The 27912-nt window shown below is 45.0% G+C and overlaps 1 protein-coding gene across 1 annotated transcript in view; it reads right to left on the bottom strand.

Annotated features, from left to right (window-relative positions):
- LOC141072997 (uncharacterized) overlaps positions 1-27641 on the bottom strand; it is a 36179-nt gene extending 8538 nt beyond the window's left edge. Inside the window, exons 1-4 of the mRNA XM_073560269.1 lie at positions 27544-27641; positions 20035-20184; positions 19726-19905; positions 19519-19642 (exon numbers count right to left, since the gene is read on the bottom strand). Of these exons, the coding sequence (XP_073416370.1) occupies positions 19519-19642; positions 19726-19905; positions 20035-20112 (382 nt within the window). The 5' untranslated portion in view covers positions 20113-20184; positions 27544-27641. The remainder of the gene's footprint in view (positions 1-19518; positions 19643-19725; positions 19906-20034; positions 20185-27543) is intronic.
- Positions 27642-27912: the final 271 nt, after the last annotated feature.

Here is a 27912-nt window from a genome sequence, read left to right as displayed (position 1 = left end):
CTGTCACAGGCACTGCACAAGGCTTCCTCATGCCTGCGCTTTGCAGGCACTGAGGAAGCCAGCTTCCTGCAGGCCCCCGAAGGCCCCCGTCGCCATCTTGGATTCGGGGGCCTGCAGGAAAGGAGCCCCCCACAGCAGCGCTGCACATTGCGCTGCCGTGGGGGGCTCAGGGAAGCACGGAGGGAGCCCCCTCCCTGCCGATGCTTCCCTTTAACCCCCGATACACCGCGATCGTGTTTGATCGCGGTGTGCAAGGGGTTAACGTGTCGGGGGTGGTGACCGCCCCTGACACATTGTGCCGGGTGTCAGCTGTGATAATCAGCTGACACCCGGCCGCGATCAGCGGCGCTAACCACGTGGGCGCCGCTGATCGCAGTAGACGTACTATCCCGTCCATGGGCATAGGGGCCCAGGTCCCATGGACGGGATAGTACGTCGGATGTCAGAAAGGGGTTAATAGATGAGGGTGTGCCTAATTTATCAACTCACAGGAGAGCAATAGTAGGTACTTCAGCCTGACAGCATTTGTCATATGTGCGCCTGATAAGAATAGAAACGTAGGAAAGTATACAGGATAAAAGGAACAGTGAATCTGGTTTGGCAACTAATGAAGCACTAGCACTTTAATTGAACTAAGGGGGAATATAAGCGTCACTCTCTCACCAGAAAATATGTGTTTTTAAACGTGTGTCCCTTCATTATTTAGGATTTAAACATAAACCTCACAGTTATAAAACCACTGAGTTGAAAAATAAATCTAACTTTACCCCCTCCTTGAATACTCAGACTCTTTTTAAACATTTCAGAAATGTGTCATTGACGATATTGGACGGGTCAGCAACAGGCGATGCACTAATTTTAAATACAACTTAACTTTCCATGAACATCAAGATATCAAACAATTGCAGGAAAATCAAAAATGGGGTCTGCGTGAGGACACAGAATTGTATCTTAATTAACCAGATGTCTATTTTCAGCAAGCCTGGAAGAATAGACTGTTATCTACACTCACTGGCCACTTTATTAGGTACCCCTGTCCAACTGTGTGTTAAGACTTAATTTCTAATCAGCCAATCACATGGCGGCAACTCAGTGCATTTAGGCATGTAGACATGGTCAAGACAATCTCCTGCAGTTCAAACCGAGCATCAGTATGGGGAAGAAAGGTGATTTAAGTGCCTTTGAACGTGGCATGATTGTTGGTGCCAGAAGGGCTGGTCTGAGAATTTCAGAAACTGCTGATCTACTGGGATTTTCACGCACAACCATCTCTAGGGTTTACAGAGAATGGTCCGAAAAAGAAAAAAAATCCAGTGAGCGGCAGTTCTGTGGCCGGAAATGCCATGTTGATGCCAGAGGTCAGAGGAGAATGGGCAGACTGGTTCGAGCTGATAGAAAGGCAACAGTGACTCAAATTGCCACCCGTTACAACCAAGGTAGGCAGAAGAGCATCTCTGAACGCACAGTGCGTCGAACTTTGAGGCAGATGGGCTACAGCAGCAGAAGACCACACTGGGTTCCACTCCTCTCAGCTAAGAACAGGAAACTGAGGCTACAATTTGCACAAGCTCATCGAAATTGGACAGTAGAAGATTGGAAAAACGTTGCCTGGTCTGATGAGTCTCGATTTCTGCTGCGACATTCGGATGGTAGGGTCAGAATTTGGCGTAAACAACATGAAAGCATGGATCCATCCTGCCTTGTATCAACGGTTCAGGCTGGTGGTGGTGGTGTCATGGTGTGGGGAATTTTTTCTGGGCACTCTTTGGGCCCCTTGGTACCAATTGAGCATCGTTGCAACGCCACAGCCTACCTGAGTATTGTTGATGACCATGTCCATCCCTTTATGACCACAATGTACCCAACATCTGATGGCTACTTTCAGCAGGATAATGCGCCATGTCATAAAGCTCGAATCATCTCAGATTGGTTTCTTGAACATGACAATGAGTTTACTGTACTCAAATGGCCTCCTCAGTCACCAGATCTCAATCCAATAGAGCATCTTTGGGATGTGGTGGAACGGGAGATTCGCATCAGGGAAGTGCAGCCGACAAATCTGCGCCAACTGTGTGATGCCATCATGTCAATATGGTCCAAAATCTCTGAGGAATGCTTCCAGCACCTTGTTGAATCTCTGCCACGAAGAATTGAGGCAGTTCTGAAGGCAAAAGGGGGTCCAACCCCTTACTAGCATGGTGTACCTAATAAAGTGGCCAGTGAGTGTATATGTTGGCTTTTGAATTTATGTGTTTCTGGTTGGTCAAGAAAGCAGAATTTTGGTTGTGTAAGACTGTAATATTGTTTTGTAAGTTGACATTTGATGTAACATACTGTGCTCTTATCCTGGATGACTATCGATGTTAACTATGCTAATTACACATTGTCCAAGCCAGCTAGCTTGTTAACTTCCAAAACAGAGAAGGAAAAACTATGCAAATAGATTACATAATCAAACAATGCAACTTGGTTGTCACCATTCTTCCCCTTATCTGTGAATGCTGTATTGAAGGACACTTGATAGCAATAAAAAGAGGTTATATGCCTCTGTATGAGGCCCAGAGATTCAACCAAGACATCATAACATTCAAAGGACCAGAGACAGGACAGCAGCCAAGACATCATGGCTCCATCACGAGGGACACAGATTTGTCATTCTACAGGATGCCAGCTTAGGGGACCATGGTCTGCTCCATGGACCATCGTGAATAAATGGATACGTTTGGAGAAAACCAGGATTGGGACCCTTCGGTCGCTAAAGCTCCGTGGAGATGTTTGGAGAAGCCAGGTTGTAACCATTTGATCAACTGGTCTTGTACATGAATGGACTGTCATCTTCCTAAGCTTGTAATTACCTTCACTCTGTGTGTGTGCCACATGTAGAGTATTCAGTCCTGGAAGCTCTAAAGTAACAGCTGCTCTTATCCCGATGCGTCAGCGGAAGGGTGAGACTTTAATGTGCAACATTTTGGGGTAATCTGCTGAGCCTGTTCTATGTGTTATTTGCCTGTTTTGTGATTCAATAAAGTATTGCCACATGGTTTTATCATCACCATGTGTTGTCTAAGTAGTGTTATGACCATGTTGAAAGGAGAGCAGACGTTCAGTGAGACGATCCCTGGTCCATGTGGTTGCCAAGTAGCACAATAGCGGCAGCCCCCCGGCTTCCTGCAATTGCTGGGTGATCACATGTACCCACTATTAAAGAGAATGAATATTCACTGCTCTCCACTCCCATGGGCGTGGATAGCAGTGAATATTCATTCCCTTTAGTAGAGGGCACACATGAAAGCATGGCAGCTGCAGGTAGCCAGCAGCTGTGGCTAACACTGTGCCCGCTATTAAAGATCAGTGAATATTCACTGCTGCAAACGCCCATCTTTCCAGCATGGGGAGCAGTGAGTATTCTGGCAGCTGTCCTCAGCTTGTAAGCAGCGCATGACGTCACTGCTAAACGCTGCTTACAAACATAAATCAGCCACTGGCATCAAAACAGGACGCTGTGAGGGAGCACAGGGAAGGTAAGTATAATGGTTTATGTATTTTTATAATGTTTTTCTGATGGGGCGAGCCATGCATACCAGGATTGAGATGGGGGCATTCATACCAGGATGGGGATGGGACCATGCATACCAGGATAGGGATGAGGAGGCCATGCAAGCCAGCTCAGGGATGAGGAGGCCATGCATACCAGAATGGGGATGAGGAGGCCATGCATACCAGGATAGGAATGAGGAGGCCCTGCAAGCCAGCTCAGGGATGAGGAGGCCATGCATACCAGAATGGGGATGAGGGGGCTATGCATACCAGGGTAGGGATGAGGGGACCATGCATTCCAGGATGGGGGAAGAGGGGATCGTGCTTATCAGGATGGGGATGAGTAGACCATGCATACCAGTATGGTGATGAGTGGATTATGTATTCCTGGATTGAGAGATATATATAGCAGGATAAGGGATATTAGTACAGAATTGACCACATTTTTTGCTTCAATTTTTTTTCTAATTTTCTCTTCTAAAACCCAGGTGCATCTTATGGTCCAGTGCATCTTATAGTATGAAAAATTACGCATAAGGTAATGAAAAATTATCCAAAATGTGCATTCAAACTAGAAATCAAGGATTTAATTATTAGAGGATTACATGCAGGTATTTTAAGTAAAGAAGAACTTTCATTTAATAATATCCAACATCCTAGGATAGCAATATTCTACCACCTACGATACACAAAACACTTATTAACCCATCGGGGTGACTAATAATATCTGTAATACAGTGTCTTACATCAAATGTATTCGCATATGGAGATCATCAGCTTCTGAATTATTGTATGTATTATTGCTGCCGGCATATCTAAAGGACAGCAAACATTTCCTACAAATACTGGATCAACGTGAATGGCAGAATCCTAACATTATAGGAAGGGTGCATGTTACATCTCTTTATACTGTAATAGAAAATAATAAAGGATGTGAGGCAACTGTACATTTTTCCAACTAACTTTTCCCTTAATGACCAGAGCTTTTTAAGGTTTTGCATTTTTGTTTTTCCCTCCACTTCTTTCCAGAGCCATAAGTTTTTTATTTTTTGGTCAATATGGCCATGTTTTATTGCTTATTTTTTTGTGGGATGAGTTGTACTTTTGAAGGACACCATTGGTTTTAGCATTTCATGTACTGGGAAACGGGAAATAAATTCCAAGTGCGGTGAAATTGCAAAAAAAGTGCAATCCCTCACTTGTTTTTTGTTTGGCTGTTTTGCTAAGTTCACTAAATGCTAAAACTGAGCTGACATTATGATTCTACAGGTCATTATGAGTTCATACACACCCAACATGTCTAGGTTCTTTTTTATCTAAGCGGTGAAAATTTTTTCCAAAGTTTGCTAAAAAAATTGAACAATTTTCCGAGGCCCGTAGCGTCTCCATTGATCTCAGGTTGGGTGAGGGCTTATTTTTTCGCACCGAGCTGATGTTTTTTAATAATACCAATTTTGTGTAGATACGTTCTTTTGATCGCCCGTTGTTGTATTTTAATTTAATTCTGGTGTTTCGATTTTTTTCTCGTTATGCCATTTAGCGATCAGGTTAATCGTTTTTTGTATTGATAGATCGGGCGATTTTGAACACGGCAATATCAAATATGTGTATGTTTGATTTTTTTTATTGTTTTATTTTGAATGGGGCGAAAGGGGGGTGATTTGAACTTTTATTTTTTTTAATATTTTTAAAAACATTTTTCCTTAACTTTTGGCATGCTTCAATAGCCTCCATGGGAGGCTAGAAGCTGCCAAAGTTCGATCGGCTCTGCTACATAGAGGCAATGCTCAGATCCCCTCTATGTAGCAGAATTACTGCATTGCTATGAGCGCCGACCACAGGGTGGCGCTCATAGCAATCTAGCATCAACAACCAAAGGGGTCTCAAGGAGACCTCTGGTTCTTATGCTTACGAACCGATGACCCCTGATCATGTGACGGGGTCAGCGGTGTGCGTATCTACGGCCCAATGGCCAGAAGCTCCTGATAAGTGCCGCTGTCAGAATTTGACAGCGGCATTTAACTAGTTAATAGGCGTGGGTGGATCACAATTCCACCCGCGCCTATTGCGGGCACATGTCAGCTGTTCAAAACAGCTGGCATGTCTCGGCTTTGAAGCGGGTTCCCCGCTGGAGCCCACATCAAAGCGGAGGATACTGTCAGCGAACGTACTATTCCGTCCGATGGCAGTAAGGGGTTAACAACCCTCCTGCTGATCAAATTAAACTTATTCGGGACTATATGCACTTTTGCTTTAATGCACAACAATTTTAAGTATGAGGTGAATTTTTTTAACTCAAATAGATTTTTATTAAGAAGAACATCATCACAGTATTAATACAACAGTGGTACAAGCATTTTTGATTTTCCCATAAACCACCCCCACTCAACAATGCAAACTCACCCCACCCCCAGCCCTTCCCCCTTTAGGCAGCTCGTATTATCCCTTTAACACCACCTGTACACTTATATAGAATTGCATTATACAACATCATCTGTTATAGCAGTCTAGACAAACAACCCGCATATATATACCCCCGAGACCGTTCATTCACCTATCCACTCATCCCAATTCCATCCAAGGCATCCACAGTTTGTCATACATCACCAGTTTTCTCCTTTTCTTTTAGACCCCCTTCTCCAGCTTAAGGACATGCTTCACATAGGCAAGGTATTCTCCCCTTGAAGGTGGATCCTCTTTTATCCAATTACCTTTGGAGCCATACATAGTAATCTAGCAATGGCTCTCTTGGGACCACACACCTATAAGCCACTTCCACATGACTCAGGATCACTAACCAAAAAGCAGCCAATCTTGAGCACGTCCACAGCAAATGAAATAATCCAGCATTTTCGTTCTTACACCGAGGACACTCAGAGTTAGACCGTAATCCAGCCCTACACATAACTTCCGGAGACCTATATACTCTATGTAAAATATAAAGTTGAGAGAGTCTTTACGGTTCACTCAGTGACAGTTCTGGTATCCACTCCAGAATCGACTCCCATGTTTCATCGTCCAAGTGACCCAGCTCTCTTTCCCACTTAGCCCTCGCATTGATTGGATATCCAAGTAAATGGATATGTATTAGGTCTCTATATATAGAGGAGATGACCCCCCTCGTAGTCCCCCCGACACACACATACTCCAACACTAGGTCGCCCTGAATTTTAAGGCAGTCGTCTCTGTTTTGAACTCTGCACGCATGCCTCATCTGAGCATATTGATAATCCCCGGAGGCCTTAAGACCATATTCCAACTGCAGCCTGGAAAAAGATTTCAATTCCCGCTGCTCTAATATCTGAAAGACATACAGTATCCCCCTGGCCAGCCATTCCGACAAACATCCCAACATCATAAACTCCGGAAGATTGTTATTATGCCATAACGGAGAAAACCTAGTTAGACAGGTGACCCCCCCCGAATTTGTTTGATCCTCCCCCATATTTTATGTATCAGAAACAGTGTTGGGTAGATTTTTCCAAGTGCCCCCAGGGACCCATCCTCCAAGCACTGAACTGCTGGTCTTCTCTTCGTCAGCCCCTCTATCAAATGCTGTACCACGCTGGAGGTCTCCTCAGCCGCCCAGCCCCTGAGATGGTGGCACTGTGCCACAATAAAAAATATTTCAGGGTTAGGCAAAGCCAATCCCCCCTCTTCCTTAGGCCGCTGAAGCATCTCAAACCTAATACAGGGATGCTGCTTCCCCCATATCAAACTCCTAAATAAAGAGTTGATCTGTTTAAATTTCCCACGGGGTATCCAAATAGGTGCATTGTGAAGTACATATAGTATCTTAGGCATCAGAATCATTTTGAAGAGATTGACCCGTCCAACCACCGACAAGTGTAGCTTAGTCCAGGCCCCCACCTTCACCTTAAGAACCCCCAGTACAGGAGTCAGATTCTTATGCAGATAGTCTGTAACCGGCATAGAGACCCATATCCCTAAGTATTTAAATTGATCTGCCACTTTAAGTCTGCCCCCGCCTACGGCGTCCCTCACCTCATCCACTACATCAGCGACCTTAAACAGAACTGGTTTATTCCAGTTTATCACCAGCCCCGATAAGGATCCAAATTCCTCAATAAGCCGCATGGCATTCCCCAGAGAAGTGTGTGGATCATCCAAGAACAATAGTATATCGTCCGCATACAGCGCTATCTTTTTCTCTATTGACCCATACCTGAACCCAGACACCCCGGTAGACTGTCGAATCTTTGCGGCCAGCGATTCCACCACCAAAGCAAACAAAAGAGGGGAGAGTGGACACCCCTGTCTCGTCCCTCTGTGCAACTTTATAGCTTGGGATAGCTCCCCATTCACCCTGATTTTTGCTAACGGTTACGCATACAGCAGTTGAACCCATGACAGAAATTGCAGACCAAAGCCCAAACAGCACAGAACCTGCCACAAATATTCCACTCCACGCTATCAAAAGCCTTATGAGCATCTAAGGATGCAATAACCCTCTGACCACAGTTGTCGGCTTGCAGCTGCATATTCATAAAAAGCCTTCTCAGGTTAACAGCCGTAGATCAGTCGGGCATGAAGCCGGACTGATCCGAATGTATCAACTTCGAGAGAAAACCCGTTAGCCAGTTCGCTAATACCTTGGCCAGAAGCTTAACATCCGTTGTGAGCAAAGAGATTGGGCGATATGAATCAGGCTGCTGTAGATCTTTATCCTCTTTCGGTATTACCACTATTATGGCTTCTCTCATTGAAGCTGGCAAAGTCCCTCTACACTTAGCATCCTCAAATAAAACTCTCAATCTGGGCACTAACAATTCCTCCATACCTTTATAAATTTCAGCTGGTAATCCGTCTACTCCTGGCGCCTTCCCCATTGACATTGACCCTAGTGCCCAGCTCAGCTCTTCGTCAGTGATAGGTGCCTCCAAGCTTTCCCTGTCAGCATCTCCCAGTTTAGGCAGCCCAAGCCCCTCCAAGAATTCCACAGTGTCTCCCACAGATGCTCCCACCCGAGAGGAGTATAAATCCGTATAAAAGTCCCTGAAGACCCCTAAAATGTCAAGGGTCTCCGACACCTTGTGCCATTTCCTAAAACCAATGAATGCACAAACGAGGTACCCCTCTGGGCAGAAGCAATCAGCGACAGCATGTGGCCAACCTTCTCCCCTTCCTAGTAATAAGCCAGTTGCTGAAACTCTCTTTTCCTCTCCATTCTTTCCAAAAGAGTTTTATCCATATTATTCTGAGCTTCCTTTAAAGGGAACCTGTCACCCTCCCAGCGGTTTTTAAGTAAAGAGCCACCTTGTGCAGCACTATGCTGCATTCTGTCAAGGTGGCTCTTTTATTTAGCGTCCCTTCCACCGCCAAAATAATCGTTTTTAAAATTGGTCAGACATACCTGATATTTGATAGGGGGGCAGGTATTTCCCCCTGGACACAGACGCCACACATACGTCAGTCATGTCCAGCTTTTGAATTTGGCGCCGCCTCCTCAGCGTTCATTTCTTTTTCTCGCGCATGCCCTGGTGTCCTCCACTTATTCCTGCGCCAACACAGGGATTGCTTACATGAAGAGACTAGTGTAAAAATGTCTCTCAGGGTCGGTTCTCCTTCCAGCACCACTTCTTCCTGGGCTCCTGTTACCACAGCCATGCTGTTCCCTCCTGCCCCCCTCTGTACCTCATTCTCCCGTTCAGGGATCGTTTCCTTCTCCTCCTCCTCAGATCCATCTCCAGCATGTGTCTCTGCCTCCTCTGCTCCTTCCACCCGGGCAAACTGTTTTAGCTTTGCAGCCACTTCCATGCGCCACTGACATGCGGCGTTAGCTTTATCAGCGTCCTTTCTGGCCGCAGCACCATCTTGGATAGCACCAGCATTTCCTGCCCCCGCGTCCTTCTGCCTCCTCCGAGTCATCTCTCCCTCCGCTGGACTCCCGATCAACACCCCTCGGCTCCCGGGACCTTCAGCCAGCAGGTATGGCACAATTTAAAGCAAACAGCAGTGCCTGCTCAGGATTATTGTAGTAATAGTGGCAGGAGCTTTCTCCTATGCAACCTCTCACATGGCCAGCTAGGACACGCCCCCCAAGTATGAGGTGAATTACTATACACAGCAATGGGGTATGGCAATGGGGACTAGGTTCATGCCCAGTTATGCCAACCTGTGCGTGGGTAGTTGGGAAGAGGGAGCCATCTACCCGGGTGGTGTGCTGCCCCAGGACCTGGTCCTCTGGCCATGATTTATTGGTGATATTTTATTTATATGGTCCGGAGGTCAGGAGGACCTGCTATTATAATCTTTAAAAATGAATTTTATCTGAATTTTACCTCCACAATCAGCAAAAAAACCCCATAATTTAGATCTTAATATACATGTGGAAGATGGACATATCTGCACCTGCACATTTACTAAACCCACTCAGACAAACAGCTACATTTCTATCAATAGTTGCCATCTGCCTAACTGCTTCTCAAAGTTCCAAAAAGCCAGTACATGAGGCTATACCCAACCTGTAGTAAAATGCATGATTTTGGTACTAAATAGCAAGATTTACCGTATATACTCGTGTATAAGCCGAGATATTCAGCACTTTTTGTGTGCTGAAAACGCCCCCCCTCGGGGCTTATACACTAGTCATTGTCCCAGAAAGCCAGAAGGGAGGGGGTAGGGGAGCGGCAGGAGCCTGCGGCTATCAATTCATACTCACCCCCTTCTGGCGCGGTCACTGCATGTCCTCCATGTCCCAGCAAGGCAGCTTAAAGTAAAGAATATGCATGCGTCTCCACTCCCATAGGCGTGGAGCGCATATTCATTACTTTAATGAGCGGTACCATGTGACCACTGAACACAGGAAGAAACTGCCTCGCCGGGACAGCGGAGAAGCAGGGAAGTGCCGAGACCGCTTCAGAAAGGGGGGAACACAGGGAGGACGCTGAGCCATGTATGCAAGGGGGAGGGATGCCGAGCCATGTATACAAGGGGGAGGATGGGGAGGACAGTGAGGACGCTGAGCCATGTATACAAGGGGAAGGACGCTGAGCCATGTATGCAAGGGGGAGGGATGCCGAGCCAAGCATACAAGGGGAGGACAGGGGGAGGACAGTGAGGACGCTGAGCCATGTATACGAGGGGAAGGACGCTGAGCCATGTATACAAGGGGGAGGATGGGGAGGACACCAAGCCATGTATACAAGGGGGAGGACGGGGGAACCATGCATAAATCAGGGGGAGCCATACATACCAGGACAGGGATGAGGGGACAATGCAAACCTGGCTTATACTCGAGTCAATAAGCTTTCCCAATTTTCCTTGGCAAAATTAGGTGCCTCGGCTTATACCCAGGTCAGCTTATACTCAAGTATATACGGTAACTAAGAAATGTACTAAAAGCTATTATGGCGAATGTTTACAAGAAGTGCAAGCTGATATTTAAAAAAAAAACACGTGCAGATTTATTCCAAAATTTACAAACTGAAAAAATATTAATATAGACATTATGGATGCGCCCAATATTACTCAGTTCAATGCAAACAAACATTCTGAGAAGAATTGTTAGTAAATTATGGGACATTTTAAAGGTTGACAAAACTGTTGGTGAAAAACTACCAAAGTATCCTCGCTTTGCCCCCGGACTGAGAGGGAAGCAACCCTTTCCATTCCACTTCCTGAGAGCTTCATCCCATGTAAGAAATGCCGAGTGTGTCAAGTACTGCACAATAAAAAAACAATTAAAAAAAACAAAGGGGATACTGGATATAACATTCCAGATCACATAACTTGGGGATTTAGTGCATGAAATGCCCCTGAATACTCTATACATAGGCCGCACGGGACGCCCTATGAACAAACTGATCAGTGAACACCTGCACAATATAAGAAATACATTGTGTGGCCATCCTCGATCTAAACGTTTAGGCTATGTGCACACGTTGTGGATTCCGCTGCGGTTTTTTCCGCGCGGAACCGCAGGTAAAGTGACCTGCGGTTTGGTCTGCGGTTTTGCCCTGCGGTTTCACACCTCTACTATGTTAAAGGTGTGAAACCGCTGCGAAAACCGCACAAACAATTGACATGCTGCGGTTTGTAAACCGCAGCAAAACCGCGCGGAAAAAACCGCAGCATGAGCACAGCGTTTTTGAAAACCCATAGGCTAACATGGTACTGTACCATGTCTGCAGAACTGCTGCGTTTCCGCAGGGCCAAAACCGCTGCGGAAACGCAGCAGAATCCGCAACGTGTGCACATAGCCTTAGAGAAACATGGGGGATCTACAGATGGCACAGAATTCTGGGGTATACATAAAGTCTCTAGACACTGGCGAAGTGGGGACTAGATTAAGAAAATGTCTCGTGCAGCAAGTCGGTGGATATTTGAACTGGATACTTTAAAACCAAAAGGCTTGAATAATGAAGTGGATCTGCAATATTTGTGGCTAGCCATTCACACCTACCGTATTTTCAGACTATAAGACGCACCTAGGATTTAGAGAAGTAAATTAGAGAAAAAATTGAAGCCAAAAATGTGGTCAATTCTGTACTTTATATCCCCTATCCTGGTATTTATGGTCCCCTCATCCCTATACTAATATGCTTGCGCGCACAGTCCCGGCGAGTATTCCGGCAACTGTGCTCTGCTTGTGAGCAGTTCATGACGTCCATGCCATGCGCTGCTTACAAGCATAAAGCAGTTCCTGGCACCGGAGCAGGATGTTACGAGGTAGCGCCGGGTAGGTAAGTGTAATGTTTTTTTTTGTCTTCTCATGGGGCCATGCCTACGAGGATGAGGATTCGGGTGGGGGCCAATTATAAGGATGGGCCATGCATACCAGGACCGGGGTGGCGGCCAATCCAACCAAGATACTATTATTAAAGAGAAATGAATATTCAATGACCGACACGCCCATGGGCATGGAATGCAGTGAATATTAATTTCTCTTTAACAGCGGGAACAGAAGTTATCTGCAGCCGCGCTCTCCAGCCTCCTGTGACCTGCTGCTCCGTCGAAACCACTTCCCCACCTCCCCCACCACAGCCAGAGCCGGTTTGTCTGGACTATAAGACGCACCCCCAATTTTTCTCCACATTTTTGGGAATAATTTTTTGTTCATTCTGCCTCCAAAATATGGAGTAAAAAGACATCAAACAATGTTAGGTAGGAGAAAATAATACCAATAAAAACTCCTCATCCCGCAAAAAAACAAGTCCCCTCTCAGGGCTATCATCAGTCAGTGGAAAAACAGAGGTTTACATATTATTAGTGGCTCAAAGGCTCTTGAAAAGCAACATGCCTTCCATAAGCCCTCCTGGAGCGCAGATTTCCCTAGAATAGTTTTGGACTCCATATACAAAGCTCCTAAGTGCTAGAAAAGCAGAATCCCCCCTCAAGTGACCCCATTTTGGAAATTATACCCCTTTGGGAATTTATCTACAGATGTAGTGACAATTTTGACTCCATGGCAGAGGTGTATCTGGGGGGGCAGCTGGGGCATTTGCCCCGGGCGCAGCCAGCAGTGGGGGCGCAGTCGGGCCACCTAATGTGGAGGTCCGCAGTGCCTCCCCTGGTGGTGGAATTCTGCCACCCTCCAGACCGGGAGTCGGCTGCAGCGCCAGAACGGAGTAAATTTTTGTAGGCGATTATGTCACCGGAAGGGGCGGGGCCTCCTTCAGTCCAGTGAAGCTCCAATAGCAGGAAGCTGAGCTGTGCTGCTGCTGAGGCTGCTGGAGAAACAGGAAATGAGGGGGCTACATCATGGCGCTGTGTGAGGAGAAGACCAAGGGGCTGAAGCTGTGTGAGAAGACCGAGGGGCTGCACCATGGCCCCTTCTACAAATGGGAATGAGGACCCAAGACTTAGTGTGAGCACTCTGTGAGGATGGATTTTGGAAAGGGGTTGCTGTTACTTGAGTGGGAATGCACAGGGAAGATTATGATGAGGTGTTGTGTGGGGAATGGGAGGATGATGACGGTCTGTGTGGGGAATTGGGTGATGAGAAGCTGTGTGGAGAAGGGGTGATGAGGAGGATGATGAGGTGCTGTGTGGGGATTAGGGGGATGATGAGGTGCTGTATGGGGATTAGGGGATGATGAGGTGCTGTGTGGGGATTAGGGGGGATGATGAGGTGCTGTGTGGGGATTAGTAGGATGATGAGGTGCTGTGTGGGGATTAGGGAGATGATGAGGTGCTGTGTGGGGATTAGGGGGATGATCACAGATTAGGGGGATGATGAGGTGCTGTGTGGGGATGGGGGGATGATGAGGTGCTGTGTGGGGATTAGGAGGATGATGAGGTGCTGTGTGGGGATTAGGGGGATGATGTGGTGCTGTGTGGGGATTACAAGGATGATGAGGTGCTGTGTGGGGATTAGGGAGATGATGAGGTACTGTGTGGGGATTAGGGGGATGATGAGGTGCTGTGTGGGGATTAGAGGGATGATGAGGTGCTGTGTGGGGATTAGGGGGATGATGAGGTGCGGTGTGGGGATTAGGAGGATGATGAGATTTGAGGACACAAAATGATGAGCAAAGGGGGAGATGCAGGACATGTATGAGGAAACAGTATGGCGGAATGGGGGGCATGTATGAGGAAACAGTATAGGGAGATGGGTGCAGGCACAGTATGGTGAGTGGGGATGGGTGCAGACAGTATTGGGAGCAAACGGGGGAATGTATGCGGACACAGTATGAGTAGTGATGTGAAAAATGTATGTAGACAGAGTACAGGGAGTGAGACAGTATGAGGAGGGAGGGGAGTAATATGAGGCGACAGTATCGGGGAAGAAAAGTGAGTGGGCACAGAATACAGACTGAGTAGTGGGGGTGTAGCATGGTGAGATAGTGTAAGGGTACAGCCAGGAGGGGACAGTATACCAAGGAGGGGGAGTGTGATGACACAGTACAGTATAGAGTGTGGGCACTATAGGGGAGACACAATGTGAAAGGACAGTGTGTAGAGGGGGCCAGTATGGAAAGGAGAGGATAGTGTAAAGAGCATGTACCATAAGAGGGACAGTGTGGGGTCATATTTTGTGCAGACAATATAGTGAGGGGCAATTATTTATTCAGGGGCTCAGTGTACTGCAGATATTTTTATTTAGGAGCATTATAATGACACTTCTATCTTTAAGGGCATCGTGTGGAGATTTGCTGCAGAAGACCAGAGAAGATGGAAGTCTGCAGATACGAGATGTGGATGAGAAAACTCATCATGGGGTCGGGACAAGAAGAAGTAAAGAAGGAGAACGACTCCAATGACGACGTCATCTATAAGGTACCTGGATGTAAATATTATTTGTGATACTGACTAATTCTCATGTTTTTATTTATGTTAGGAACCTTAAATGGGTTGTCTAGGTTTGTGCTGAGTCTGCAGTCATTCTATGTGACTGCAGACTTCTGAATTCTCACAGTGCTCACTGAACGCTATCAGGATTCTCTCGTGCCGGTAATTTACATACATGCAGTCACATGCTGACTAGACGTGTGTGGCCTCACTCAATGAAAATGAACGGAGCGAAGCCGGGAACGTCTAGTCGGAATGTGGCCAGAAGACTACAAATCACATACTTGTGCTGACATGACTGTCCATCGGCAAGGGAGAATCCTAAAAGTGTGCAGTGCATTCGTTGTGAGTATTCAGAAGCTGCAATATCAGGATTCAGCTCTGCAGGTTCCAGTAGTCATCACATGGACACTTCACTCATTTGCGATTTGCTGTGACAACGAGCTTCTCTTCCTGCTTCTCTCAGTTTTTCATTGAACATTGAGAGCAATAGGGAGAGCAGCTCGTGGGTACATGACTAAGTGTGCAAATCACATGTGTGCTTGGGGGGGAGGGGGGTGCCAAACCGAATTCTTGCCCCAGGTGCCAGAAAGCCTAGATACACCCCTGCTCCATGGGTGTTTTCCAGAAAAAAGTAGCAGTGGATGTTGCCGAGTGAAAATTGTAAAATGCCGTTGTAGTGACCAGTACATTATACCCAGCTCATGCTTGTAAATTAGGCGGGCTCTCATCACTACAGAAATGTCAATCATGTAGGCACTATATGTGGATTAGGCACACTGGTGCTAAGAAGGGAGGGGGGGCATTTGGATTTGGGAACAGAGAATTTGCTAAATATCTTTTGGGGGACGAGGAGCCATTTAGCTGTTCCAGAGCCTGTGTGCTACCAGTAAGTGGAAGCCCCCTATATTTCAGTTAACAGATGATGGACCTGAGTGGGGACTTGCTTCTTTGTGGATTGAGTTGAAGCTTTTATTGGGAACATTTTACATAACATTTATGATCACATTTATCCGGCGCTCTACGCTGAGCACTCGTACATCTGGGTTTTCATCTAAATCTCTGAGTGACGTGACAGATGAAACCCCCGATGGATCCATTCACTAATGAGGCAGCAGAGTTACTCTGGATTCTGTCTGGACTGTTTAGCGGTGTCCTTATTTTCAGAAGTGCATAAAACTGGCTGACGAAACCCTGGTGTTTGGGCTCAGTGCAGAGCGCAGGATAAATGTGCACCGAGCCTTATTGCGATCTTTAGGAGGCAGAATAAAAAAATATCAACAGGAGGTGAAGAATTGGTTTTATTTATTTTTTACGCCTTTCCTCGTGCAGTATAAGTGATTAGGTGACTTTATTCTTCGGATCGTTGCGATTACAGCTATACCAAATTTATATCGGGTTTTTATGTTTGGCTGCTGTCATACATTAGAAGACGCTTTTTATTGCAAAACTAGTTTTTTCATCACCATATTTTGAGAGCTTTAATTTTTCCATATTTCGGAAGACAGTCATGTTATGTCTTGTTCTCTTGTGGGACGAGCTCACGTTTTTATTGCTACTATTTTCGGGCACATGACTTTTTTTTATCACTTTCTATTCCGATTTTTGGGAGACAGAATTAACAAAAAACAGCAATTCAAGAATTGCTTAATGTTTTTTATTTTATACCATTTCATGTGTGGTGAAATTGATAAGGCAGCTTTATTCTTCGGGTGAGTACAGTTACAACGATACCGAATTTATATATTTTTTTATGTTTTGGTGCTTTTACACAATAAAAACTATTTTGTAGAAAAACTAATTATTTTTGCATAGCTTTATTCTGAGAGCTATTACTTTTATTTTTCTACTGATGGAGCTGTATGACAACTTGTATTTTGTGGGACAATATGACGTTTTTAGCAGTACCATCTTTATTTCCATTCATCTTTTTTATCGCGTTTTATTGCACTTTTTGTTCGGTGGTATGATGATAAAGAATTGTCTTTTGCCTACTTTTTTTTACGCTGTTCACTGAAGGAGTTAACTAGTGGGACGTTACGGACGTTGCAATACCAAATATGTATACTTTTATTGTTTTTTTTATTTACATAAATATTTATTTATTGGAAAATATATTTGTTTTTTTTTTTTTTTCTTTATTTGGGGATTTAAAAAAAATATTTTTACACTTGTTATATTTTTCTTTTTTGCAATGTCCCATCCTGTCAGGCAGGGAAGAAGGTATGTCAGCAAGCCACCTTCCCTGCAGGACCCCGCAGGACTCTGCGGCCATCTTGTGGTCGGGGGTCTCCATGGAGATCATCAGGACAATACGATCGCATCGTGTTGTCCTGATGGAAGCACGCAGCGCGCCCCTTCCCTGTGCGATGCTCATCTATTCCACCTATCACGACTGACAGCGGCATCAGATGGGTTAAATGCCCACGATCGGTGCTAGCACTGATCGTGGGCGTTGCTGCGGGGTGTCATCTCTAACACAGAGCTGATACCCGCACCCTCAGCATGAGGCCACACGATCGGTGCACCGTACCTGCACTGCTGTTTGCAGGAACGCAGCTCCTGCTGAGCAGTACATGTACGGCGCATGTCGGGAAGGGGTTAATAAGACAAACACAGGGCATTCAAAATCTTGAAAGCCGAGAATATGGAAATAGCATTTCAGGAGTATCAATATCTAAATAAGAAATGTAAAAAAGAAATCAAGTGAGTAAAGTTATTTACGGAGAAACAAATCAACGACATTAAAATAAATCCCAAACATTTTTATAAATACATCAATGCCAAAAAGAAAAAACAGATGGTATCGGCCCTTTAAAAGACAACAACAAGATAATTATGGAGGACAAAGAAAAGGCTGAGATATTAAACAGGCACATTTCATCTGTGTTCACCAATGAACTGTTACCGGGATCAGTCAACAAGTTAAAAATCAGAGGTCACAACCTGATATAACTAGTTTAACCCAACAAGAAGTGCATTTACGTCTGAGCAATGTAAACATTGACTTTACTTTGCAAAGGCATTTGATCCTGTACCACATAACAGCCATATAACGAAGCTCCGTAAGCATGGACTGGGGGAAACTATATGCAGATGGGTAAGGAATTGGCTAAATGACAGGAAACAAAGAGTCATCATAAATGGTTTGCTATGTAAATAGGATATAGTCAGCAGTGGAGACCACGGGATATGTACTGGGAGCAATGGTGACCGCAGGGATCTGTACTGGGAGCAGTGGGGACCACGGATATGTACTGAGAGCAGTGGTGACCTCCAGCATCTGTACTGGGAGCAGTGATGACCTCCATCATCTGTACTGAGAGCAGTGGTGACCTCCAGCATCTGTACTGGGAGCAGTGGTGACCTCCAGCATCTGTACTGGGAGCAGTGGGGACTGCAGGGATCTGTACTGGGAGCAGTGGGGATCACAGGGATCTGTGCTAGGACCGATTTTTTTTAACCTCTTTATTAATGACTTAGTGTATGGGATTGAGAGTAAAGTGTCAGTCTTTGCTGATGACACCAAACTATGTAGGATATTAAAATCTGACCTTGACATTACAATATTGCAAAACAATCTGGATAAGATGTCTGAATGGGCAAACACTTGTCAAATGAGATTTATTGTAGATACATGTAACGTTCCTAGGACGAAGTAATCCTATTGCTGCATATACATTAAATGGGACCATACTCGGGACTACAGAAGAGGAGAAGGATGGGGTATTCTGCTTACAAGTAAGCTGAGCAGCAGCACTCAATGTCAAGCAGCAGCCACAAAGGCAAACAATATTTTAGAATGTATAAAAAGATGAAATCCCACGATCCGAACGTATAGTTACCCCTTTATAAATCACTGATGAGGCCACATCTAAAATATGGGATCCAGTTTTGGGCTCCACATTTTAAAAAGGATATTCAGAAGTTAGAATCAGTGCAAAGACGGCAACTAGAGAATTACAAGGGATGGAAGGCCTCTCATCTGAGGAGAGGTTGGAAAAGTTGGGCTTGTTGAGCTTTGAAAAAGATGCCTCAGAGATCTCATTTACCTGTATAAATATATGTGTGACCAGTACAAAGCATGGCACATGACTTATTCCTTCCAAACACCATACTGAGGACCAGGAGGCTGTCATTACGGGTGGAAGAAAGGCGATTCCGGCAGCTAAACAGGAAAGGGTTCTTTACAGTAAGAGCAGTCAGACTGTGGAATGCCGACCACAAGAGGTAGTAATGACCGACACTATAACAGCTTTTAAAAATTTCTGGATGATTTCCTCAGTACACAAAACATTGCGAGTTATAGTTAAATTAGTGCCGAAATGTCACTAATATTTAACACATTACTTGTTGGAGAAAAGTTGATCTTGATGGACCTAGGTTTTTTAAACCTATTTAACTATGTAATTATTCAACTATGTAAGAGTAGAGAAAGTATTAGCGCTCCCCCTTTCAGAAGAGATTGTGCAGTAATGTGAATTCCTTAGGATCTAAAACATAATATCATTTATGATGTGCAGTGAGACCATGAAACCAGGGCTCGGGCCATGCCAACACATGAAGGGAGAGAAGGAAGATTCATCCAATAATATATCAGGGCTTTAGGGAGCCATCAGCATCATTACCCTCCGCTTTCTCTTACAGGACAATTACAATTTTATTCCAAGTGATTTTCTAACTTATCAGCACATTCTAAGTACGCTGTAATTTTACTTTGTCTATTACCTGGTGATGTGAGGGGCTGGGGAACCGCCATCATGACGTCCTTGTACAAATCTTTGTGTCCTTCTAAATACTCCCACTCCTCCATGGAGAAATAGACGGCGACATCCTGACATCTTATAGGAACCTGACACATACAATGATACTGTCATCACCCTGATCCCTTCATAGTGTTACTGTATAATGTCCCAGCATTCCCAGCAGTGTCACCTCTCCAGTCAGCAGCTCAATCATCTTGTTGGTGAGTTCTAGGATCTTCTGGTCATTGATGTCCTCATGTATCAGGGGGTGAGGTGGAAGCCCCGTGATTGGACTCAGGGGTGTTTCCCATCCCTCAGACACAGGGTCCTGACAGCGCTCACTAGAGGTCTTCTTCACTACTGTGTAATCCTGGTTATGGAGAGACAGATTAATAAATCTCACTACAGACATTTCCAGAGTCCTCACCTCTCCAGTTCTGTCCATCTGTTATTCCCATAGATAAGAATGATGTAATGTGACGTCATCAGAATCTCTCACCTCTCCAGTAAGCCGGAAGAGGATCTCTAGGGTGAGGTGTAATATCCTCTCCGCCATCTTGTCCCTGTCCATATCCATCCTTGATGGGTAAATCAGGAAAATTCTCTTCTATAGAAGATCTTCACTGAGAGGATCCGATATTGTAGAGACCTGAATGAGGAGATGAGCCGATGTAACATCATAAAAATCCTGTATAATAATACAATTACTGGAGATAATAAGGGAAACATATGAGGAGATTTATTATTTTACAGTATTTAGTTTTCTTCTCTACATCTAATAATAAAACCTATATATTTAGGCCACAGACAACAAGCAGTTTCTCCCTCGGAGTCGGCAGCTGAATACGTTTCTCATAGACTCATCTTCCATAACCAGGGCCGGACTGGGACTAAAATTCAGCCCTTCAGAAAGTTGTGGGAAGCAGGGTGTGTTGCAGTCCGCGCTGCCGAGATTAACAAATCACCTGGGATGCAAGATGTTGTAGCAGTGTATCCTCAGGGATATCCCTGAGGAAGGTGCCAGGAAGGGCGCCGAAACGCGTAGGAGGAAATAAAGGAGTACACTGCTACAACATCTTGCATCCCAGGTGATTTGTTAATCTCGGCAGCGCGGACTGCAACACACCCTGCTTCCCACAACTTTCTGAAGGTTTTTCCACGTGCGAGTGGTTGGTGGAGGTCCTGCAGCAGCTGATTCTGTGATATGCTCTCAAGCCAGTTGTGGGTTACACAACTGGAATAGGTGAGTGGAACTGTATTATACCGCTCATACTTATACTTCAAGTGTCACTAGTGATAGGGCACTATTGCGCCTCTTGTTCCCCCCACCATTTTTTGTATTGATAAAATTCAGCCCTGGCATTTGAAGTTCCACAGGCCCACTTGTCACATGGTGACTGTATAATATCTTTGTACACTTGTAGGTTACAAGAAGTGAGGGGAGTGTAACACGACTATATAACATATAATCACAGCTGTATCCAGTATTACAGATCAGTTCTATTTATTGCTTTTAGTTGCAGTACAAAGAAAAGCAACTACTTTACCTACATAACTGGACCTCATAGATAATGAAGGGATTGAGACAACCAAAGGCTATGGAACCTCATTCTGATGCTCCATAAACTTTGCCTACAGCCACTTTTAGTTCTGCTGCCTATCACGAGACCCGGTGACTCTAAAGAGCGGTGACATCAGTAATTCAGTAACGTCACCGGTCTTCAGCTATTCCAGGTCTTGCACTGCGCTCAGCGACTGTGAAGAGCGGTATTGTTACTACCATCACTGCTTTTCAGAGTCACTGGGTCTCACCAGGTCTGGGTTAGTAGTGGGGGTGTCTGATAGACACCTCTCCATTACTTACACCAGGGATTGATGGTAGCTAACATTATGCAGCTGACATCAACCCCAAAAACCATTACACATACAGTACCAGAATTAAATGCTCTGGCGGCTGGGAAAAGCAGTACAGCTAGCTCTATTCCCAGGCGCTGGGTGCTAACTACATCTGTCATCATCCTTGCCTGGTCTCCCTGTGATCAGCAAGCCCAGGCAACGCTGATGACAGTTGTAGTCAGCACCCAGCCCCTGGGAACAGCGTGTATTAAATAAATAATTAAATTTAAAAAAAAAAAACGGCGTTGGGTCCCCCTATATTTTAAAACCAGTGCAAATAATACAGACAGCGTCTGTGGGTTTTTGACCGGGACGGTCCATGGTTATTGGCCCGTCCTGAGCCAAAAAATAGAAGCTTACAGCCTCCACAGAATTAGTGCATCACATTAGATTTGCCAATTCTGGCACTATACCCTGCTTATCCTGATGCCGTGCGGTGGTGGCAATCGGGTTAACATATGGTGTTGATGACAGCTGTGATTTGTCAAAAATCACATATGCCATCAAGTCCTGGGCTAGTAATAGAGAGGTGTTAGTCAGACCCCCCCCCCCCCCCCGTTACTAACCCTGTAATTTAAAATAATTAAAACACACACAGAAAAGTCCTTTATTTTAAAATAAAGACCCACCCTCTTTCACCTATGTATTTTCCCAAAAAACACCTCCGCAGATCCGTTGTAATCCACATTGATGTCTCACATTGATCCCCAACTCTGCTGCATCTGGAGGATGTGAGGAGCGGTGACCTCAGTAACATTAGCGCACACCACGGTGTAGTGCGAATATAAAAATGGCTATTTTGAGTCCATATTGAAATATATAGAATTAATTCTGTATATGACTGCATTTCTGATCAAACATTAACAGTTACAGACAGACAATGACGTAATCTCTGTCTATGGTGGGTTTATCAGACCTTTAGATAGCTGCATTTCTGATGTGACAGACAATGCCCGCAGTGACACAATGTTGAACTGTTGTTTCATAAATAGTTCTAAGCTTCTATGTTTGTCATTGTAAAACATTAAGGTTTATGTAACTTCTGTCTGTGGTAGTTTTATCTTTTATCATTGTGGCTTTTATATTCTAAGGGTCTATGACCCATTGTCTGATGATTCAGTTTCATCCAACCTTGATAGCTGGCCACTTGATGGGTGGGTTGAAACTAGTATTACACATAAGTGTAAATTTAGTATATAAGGCCAGAGAAACATGACTAAAGGTACTGTCACACTTAGCGATGCACCAGCGTTCCCGACCAGCGATATGACGCGGTCAGGATCGCTGGTGCATCGCTAAGTGGTCGCTAGAGAGCTGCCACACAGGCAGATCTCACCAGCAACATAGCAGGGGTCAGGGGTCGCTACTTACCTGTCAGACGCGGCGATGAAGACGTCCTCCCGCCCGCGTCCACACGTCGCTCATCGGCGCCACAGGAAGCCCAGCAGGAAGCTGACGACGAGAAACAGTCCAGGACGTTCTTGCGCGATCAACGATAATCAGCGGGGAAACCGGTCGGAGGTAAGTATCAGACATAGCGATATCGCTAGCAATAATATCGCTATAACGTCACAAAACCAGTGATGTTATAGCGATATCGCTTAGTGTGACAGGCCCTTAAGAGAGAAGCACAACTCGGATACCTGTACACACATGTACAGTGTTGTGATACCTGCATAAATGGGGGATGCCCATGCAGTGTTGTGAATCTCCAAGGGGTCTCTGTCTTGGCGTTGCTTCTCTGATATTCCAGACGGATGATGTTTAAAAGCCTCTTGGTGATTGATGATGTGAGTATACTGTATATAGTTAATCTTCATATAGACTTAATCATTATATGTATTCGATCTTTATATATACTTAATCTTTGTATCTTAAAATATACAAAAGTGTGCACAATCATACTATTCCTTTAATTTTGTACCTTGAAATAAAATTGCATTATATCGCAAGCGGTAGCCTTCTTTAAAGCCGTATCCGAACCTTAATGTTAAAAACTTGGCAATACACACGGCTGCTGGACACGTACTGAGAGTAGTGTGAGACCCAGCGGCAGTAATGAGCGGTGACGTCAGTAAGGTTATCACAGGTCACAGCTGGCGACTCTCACGGTAACCTCTGCATGATCCATAGATGACAGCGTGTGAGCCGCCAGCTGTGAACTGTGGTAACCTTACTGATGTCACCGCTCATCGCAGCCTCTGAATGTAACAGCGTCAGGGATCGATGTGAGACATCGATGTGGATTACAATAGACCTGTGGCGGTGTTTTTTGGAGAAATAATAGGTGAAAGATGTTGTCTAGGTTTTTATTTTAAAATAAAGGACTTTTCTGTGTGTGTTTTTTATTTACAGGGTTAGTAATGGGAGTGTCAGACTGACACCTCTCCATTAGTAAATCTTGGACTTGTTGGCAGCTGTGATTTTTTACAAATCACACCTGTCATCAAACCCATATATAACCCCAATTGCCTCTGCACCAAGGCATCGGGATGACTGGGTAAAGTGCCATAATTGGCGAATCTGATGTGATGTGCCAATTCTGGGGCAGCTGTGGGCTACTATTTTTTGTGTCTTGAACAGCCAATAACACTGGACTGTCCCAGCCTGATAATAGAAGCGCCCAGCTTTATCTGTGCTGGTTTTAAAAAGTAGGGGGTCCCTGCACCTTTTGTTAATTTAATATGTAAAAAAAAAAAAAAAAAAAGAAAAATCGGTATCTATTTATCTCTTTAATTTCTATGCTGCATTTCTTGTCATACATGTCACACGGACAGCACACTAATAGTGCACGGATTTGGACAGCACACAGATAGCACACACATACACACAGATGGCACATGGACACAGACCACGGATCTCACCTGTACTGGTTTTTACCGGCCCGGAAACACCAGGAAGTGTGGAGGCCTATTATCTTTGCACATATTTAACTGCTTCCCGACGCCAACAGTAGATAAACGTTGGCGCTTGCTGGGCTTTGTGCAGCGCCGACGTTTATCTACTGTCGGCGGTTTTGTGCCCCCCTGGGACCACCACGTACCTTATAACGCAGGGATCCCGGTGCACAATGCATGCTGGGACCCCCCGATGTCATCGAGACCTGATTGGTTCAGGTCCTGATGACGTCAGCGTCACAGCAACCAATGAGAGAGCTCGCTGGGAAAGCTTATTGTTTCCTGGTGATCTGACTCATCGTAATGCTGCTTCTCCTGTGATCTCACACTGACAGGACATCACAGGAGAAGCAGCGTTTCTGTGAGACTAGATCGCTGCCTGGCACAGCGCCAGGCAGCGATCTTGTCACACAGTAACACTGCTTCTCCTGTGATCTCCTGTCAGTGAGAGATCACAGGAGAAGCGGCGCTACTATGTGCCAGGCAGCAATTTAGTCACAAAAAAAAGTAAAGAAAAAAAAAAAGCAGGTATGCAGGTTAGAGCTAGGGTTAGGGCTAGGGTTAGGACTAGGATTAGAGCTAGGGTTAGAGCTTGGAATTAGAATTGGGGGGTTTCCACTGTTTAGGTACATCAGGGGCTCTGCAAACGCAACATGACGCCCGCAGACCATTCCATCAAAGTCTGCATTCCACAGCGTCACTACTTCCCTTCCGAGCCCCGACGTGTGCCCATACAGTAGTTTTCTCCCACATATGGGGTACCAGCGTACTCAGGACAAATTGGACAACAACTTTTGTGGTCCAATTTCTCCTGTTACCCTTGTGAAAATGAAAAATTGGGGGCTAAAAGGTCATTTTTGTGGAAAAAATATGATTTTTTTATTTTCACGCCCGGGCGTTATAAACTTCTGTGAAGCACTTGAGGGTTCAAAGTTCTCACCACACATCTAGATAAGTTCCTTAGGGGGTGTATTGTGGGGGGTTTCCACAGTTTAGGCACATTAGGAGCTCTGCAAACTTAACATGACGCTCGCAGACCATTCGATCAAAGTCTGCATTCCAGAACTTCACTACTTCCCTTCCGAGCCCTACCGTGTGCCCAAACAGTAGTTTTCTCCCACATGTGGGGTATCAGCGTACTCAGGACAAATTGGACAACAACTTTTGGGGTCTAATTTCTCCTGTTACCCTTGGAAAAAAAAATTGGGGGCGAAAAGATCATTTTTGTGGAAAAAATATGATTTTCTATTTTCATGGCTCTACGTTATAAGCTTCTGTGAAGCACTTGGGGGTTCAAAGTGCTCACCACACATCTAGATAAGTTCCTTAAGGGGTCTAGTTTCCAAAATGGTGTCATTTGTGGGTGGTTTCCACTGTTTAGACACATCAGGGGCTCTCCAAATGCGACATGACGTCCGATGTCAATTCCAGCTAATTCTGCATTGAAAAAGTCAAACGGCACTTCTTCCGTTCCAAGCTCTGCCGTGCACCCAAACAGTGGTTTAGCCCCACATACGGGGTATCTGTGTATTTGGGAGAAATTGCACAAACAATTTTGTGGTTCATTTTCTCTTTTTACACTTGTGAAAATAAAAAAAAATTGGCTCTGTAGTAAAATCTTTGTGAAAAAAACTTAAATGTTTATTTTTTCCTTCCACATTCCATTCATTCATATGAAGCACCTGAAGGGTTAATAAACTTCTTGAATGTGGCTTTGAGTACATTGAGGGGTGCAGTTTTTAGAATGGTGTCACTTTTGGGTATTTTCTGTCATATTGACCTCTTAAAGTGACTTAAAATGTGAGGTGGTCCCTAAAAAAATGGTTTTGTAAATTTTGTTGTAAAAATGAGGAATCGCTTGTCAACTTTTAACCCTTATAACTTCCTAACAAAAAAAATTATGTTTCCAAAATTGTGCAGATGTAAAGTAGACATGTGGGAAATGTTATTTATTAACTATTTTGTGCGATATCACTCTCTGATTTAAGGGCATAAACATTAAAAGTTTGAAAATTGAAAAGTTTTCTAAATTTTCGCCAAATTTCAATTTTTTTAACAAATAAACGCAAGTCATGTCTAAGAAATTTTACCACTATCATGAAGTACAATATGTCACAAGAAAACAGATTCAGCAGGATCCGTTGAATTGTCCCAGAGTTATAACCTCATAAAGTGACAGTGGTCAGAATTGAAAAAATTGGCCCGGTCACGAATGCAAAAACAGGCTCTGGTGCGAAGGGGTTAAAGCTTAAAAATCTGTAATTTCTTGATTAATGCATTATATTGCGATATATGTCACTGATTGAAAAAACATTCACACAGATGCTGATAAAAAAATGCATGGATAAAAGCATTATAGAAAGCTGTATATCTGCCCCCACCCCGACATGTAGGACAAGAAAAATAACTTATTATACTCACCTGCGGGGCGGTCCGGCTGTACCTTTTCTTGGTCTAGTGCCTCCCATCTTGCGATGCCGCCCTCCTGCTTGCTTTGTGTGGATGACGTGTCCCTGCATCATCCACAAAGACTCCCTGGCATCGCACACCTGCACAGGTGAACTTATCTGTCCTTTTGAGGGCAGAGCAAAGTACTGCAGTGTGCAGGTGCCGGGAAAGGTCAGAGAGGCCCAGCACCTGCACACTGCAGGAATTTGCTCTGCCCTCAACAGGGCAGATAAGTACACCTGTGCAGGTGCGCGATGCCAGGGAGTCTGTGGATGATGCAGGGACACGTCATCCACATGAAGCAAGCCGGAGGGCGGCATCACAAGAAGAATGGAGGCTCCGGACCAAGACCTGCAACACCCATCGGACCGGACCACTCTGCAGATGAATATTACATTATAGAATGCTGTATGTCAGCCCTGAAAGGCGATGTCTATTACATATATCGGCCAAAACTGGTCACAGGTTCCCATGTTTTTTCTTGAAACACAGCAGCATTTCAGGGAAAAACATATGTGGCTGAAATCATGCAGCCAGTGTCCACTACACGCTGCCCATGGATCAGGCAGCCTACATAAGCAGAAAGGTGCCCTTTAAAACCCCATAGGTGCTCTTTATTTCAAGTGGTGATGTTACGTGACCAGTATCTTTTTGAGAACTATAACTCCCAGCATGTCCTGAAGCTCCAATGGCATGCTGGGAGTTTTAGTTCACCACAGGAGCTGTACAGTGCTTTTATTTTCTCTTATCTTTATTTTGATGCTTGCCTGAAATTTATAAGTGATCTCCGGTTCTCTCTTCAGCAGGAGTTCAAGCTTTCTTGCTTTAGTCAGGAGGAAGTGGGGTGGTTTCCCTCCAGATCACGAGTTGCAGTGAAGCAATTGAAGAGGCAGGGCCGGCGGGGGGAGCTGTGTGCTGTACTTCTCCGGCCCTGCCTCCTCAACTCGTGATCTGGAGGGAAGACCACCCACTTCCTCCTTGTGTAGAGCGACGGCAGGACAGGTGACGATGAAGCAGAACACTGCACGATTGCGGCTCTGACAGTGGTGAAGCATGTGTGGATTGAGCGGCCCACTACAGGCACCGGCCCTTCTGGCATTTGCCAGAAGTGCCCGATGCTCAGTCCGACCCTGTCC

This window comes from Dendrobates tinctorius, unplaced genomic scaffold, assembly GCF_039654945.1.
Source record: "Dendrobates tinctorius isolate UK_male_01 unplaced genomic scaffold, ASM3965494v1 ptg000294l, whole genome shotgun sequence".
NCBI classification, from domain to species: domain Eukaryota; kingdom Metazoa; phylum Chordata; class Amphibia; order Anura; family Dendrobatidae; genus Dendrobates; species Dendrobates tinctorius.
Note: the sequence above shows the minus strand (reverse complement) of the source record. Positions and strands in the feature narration are given on the sequence as shown.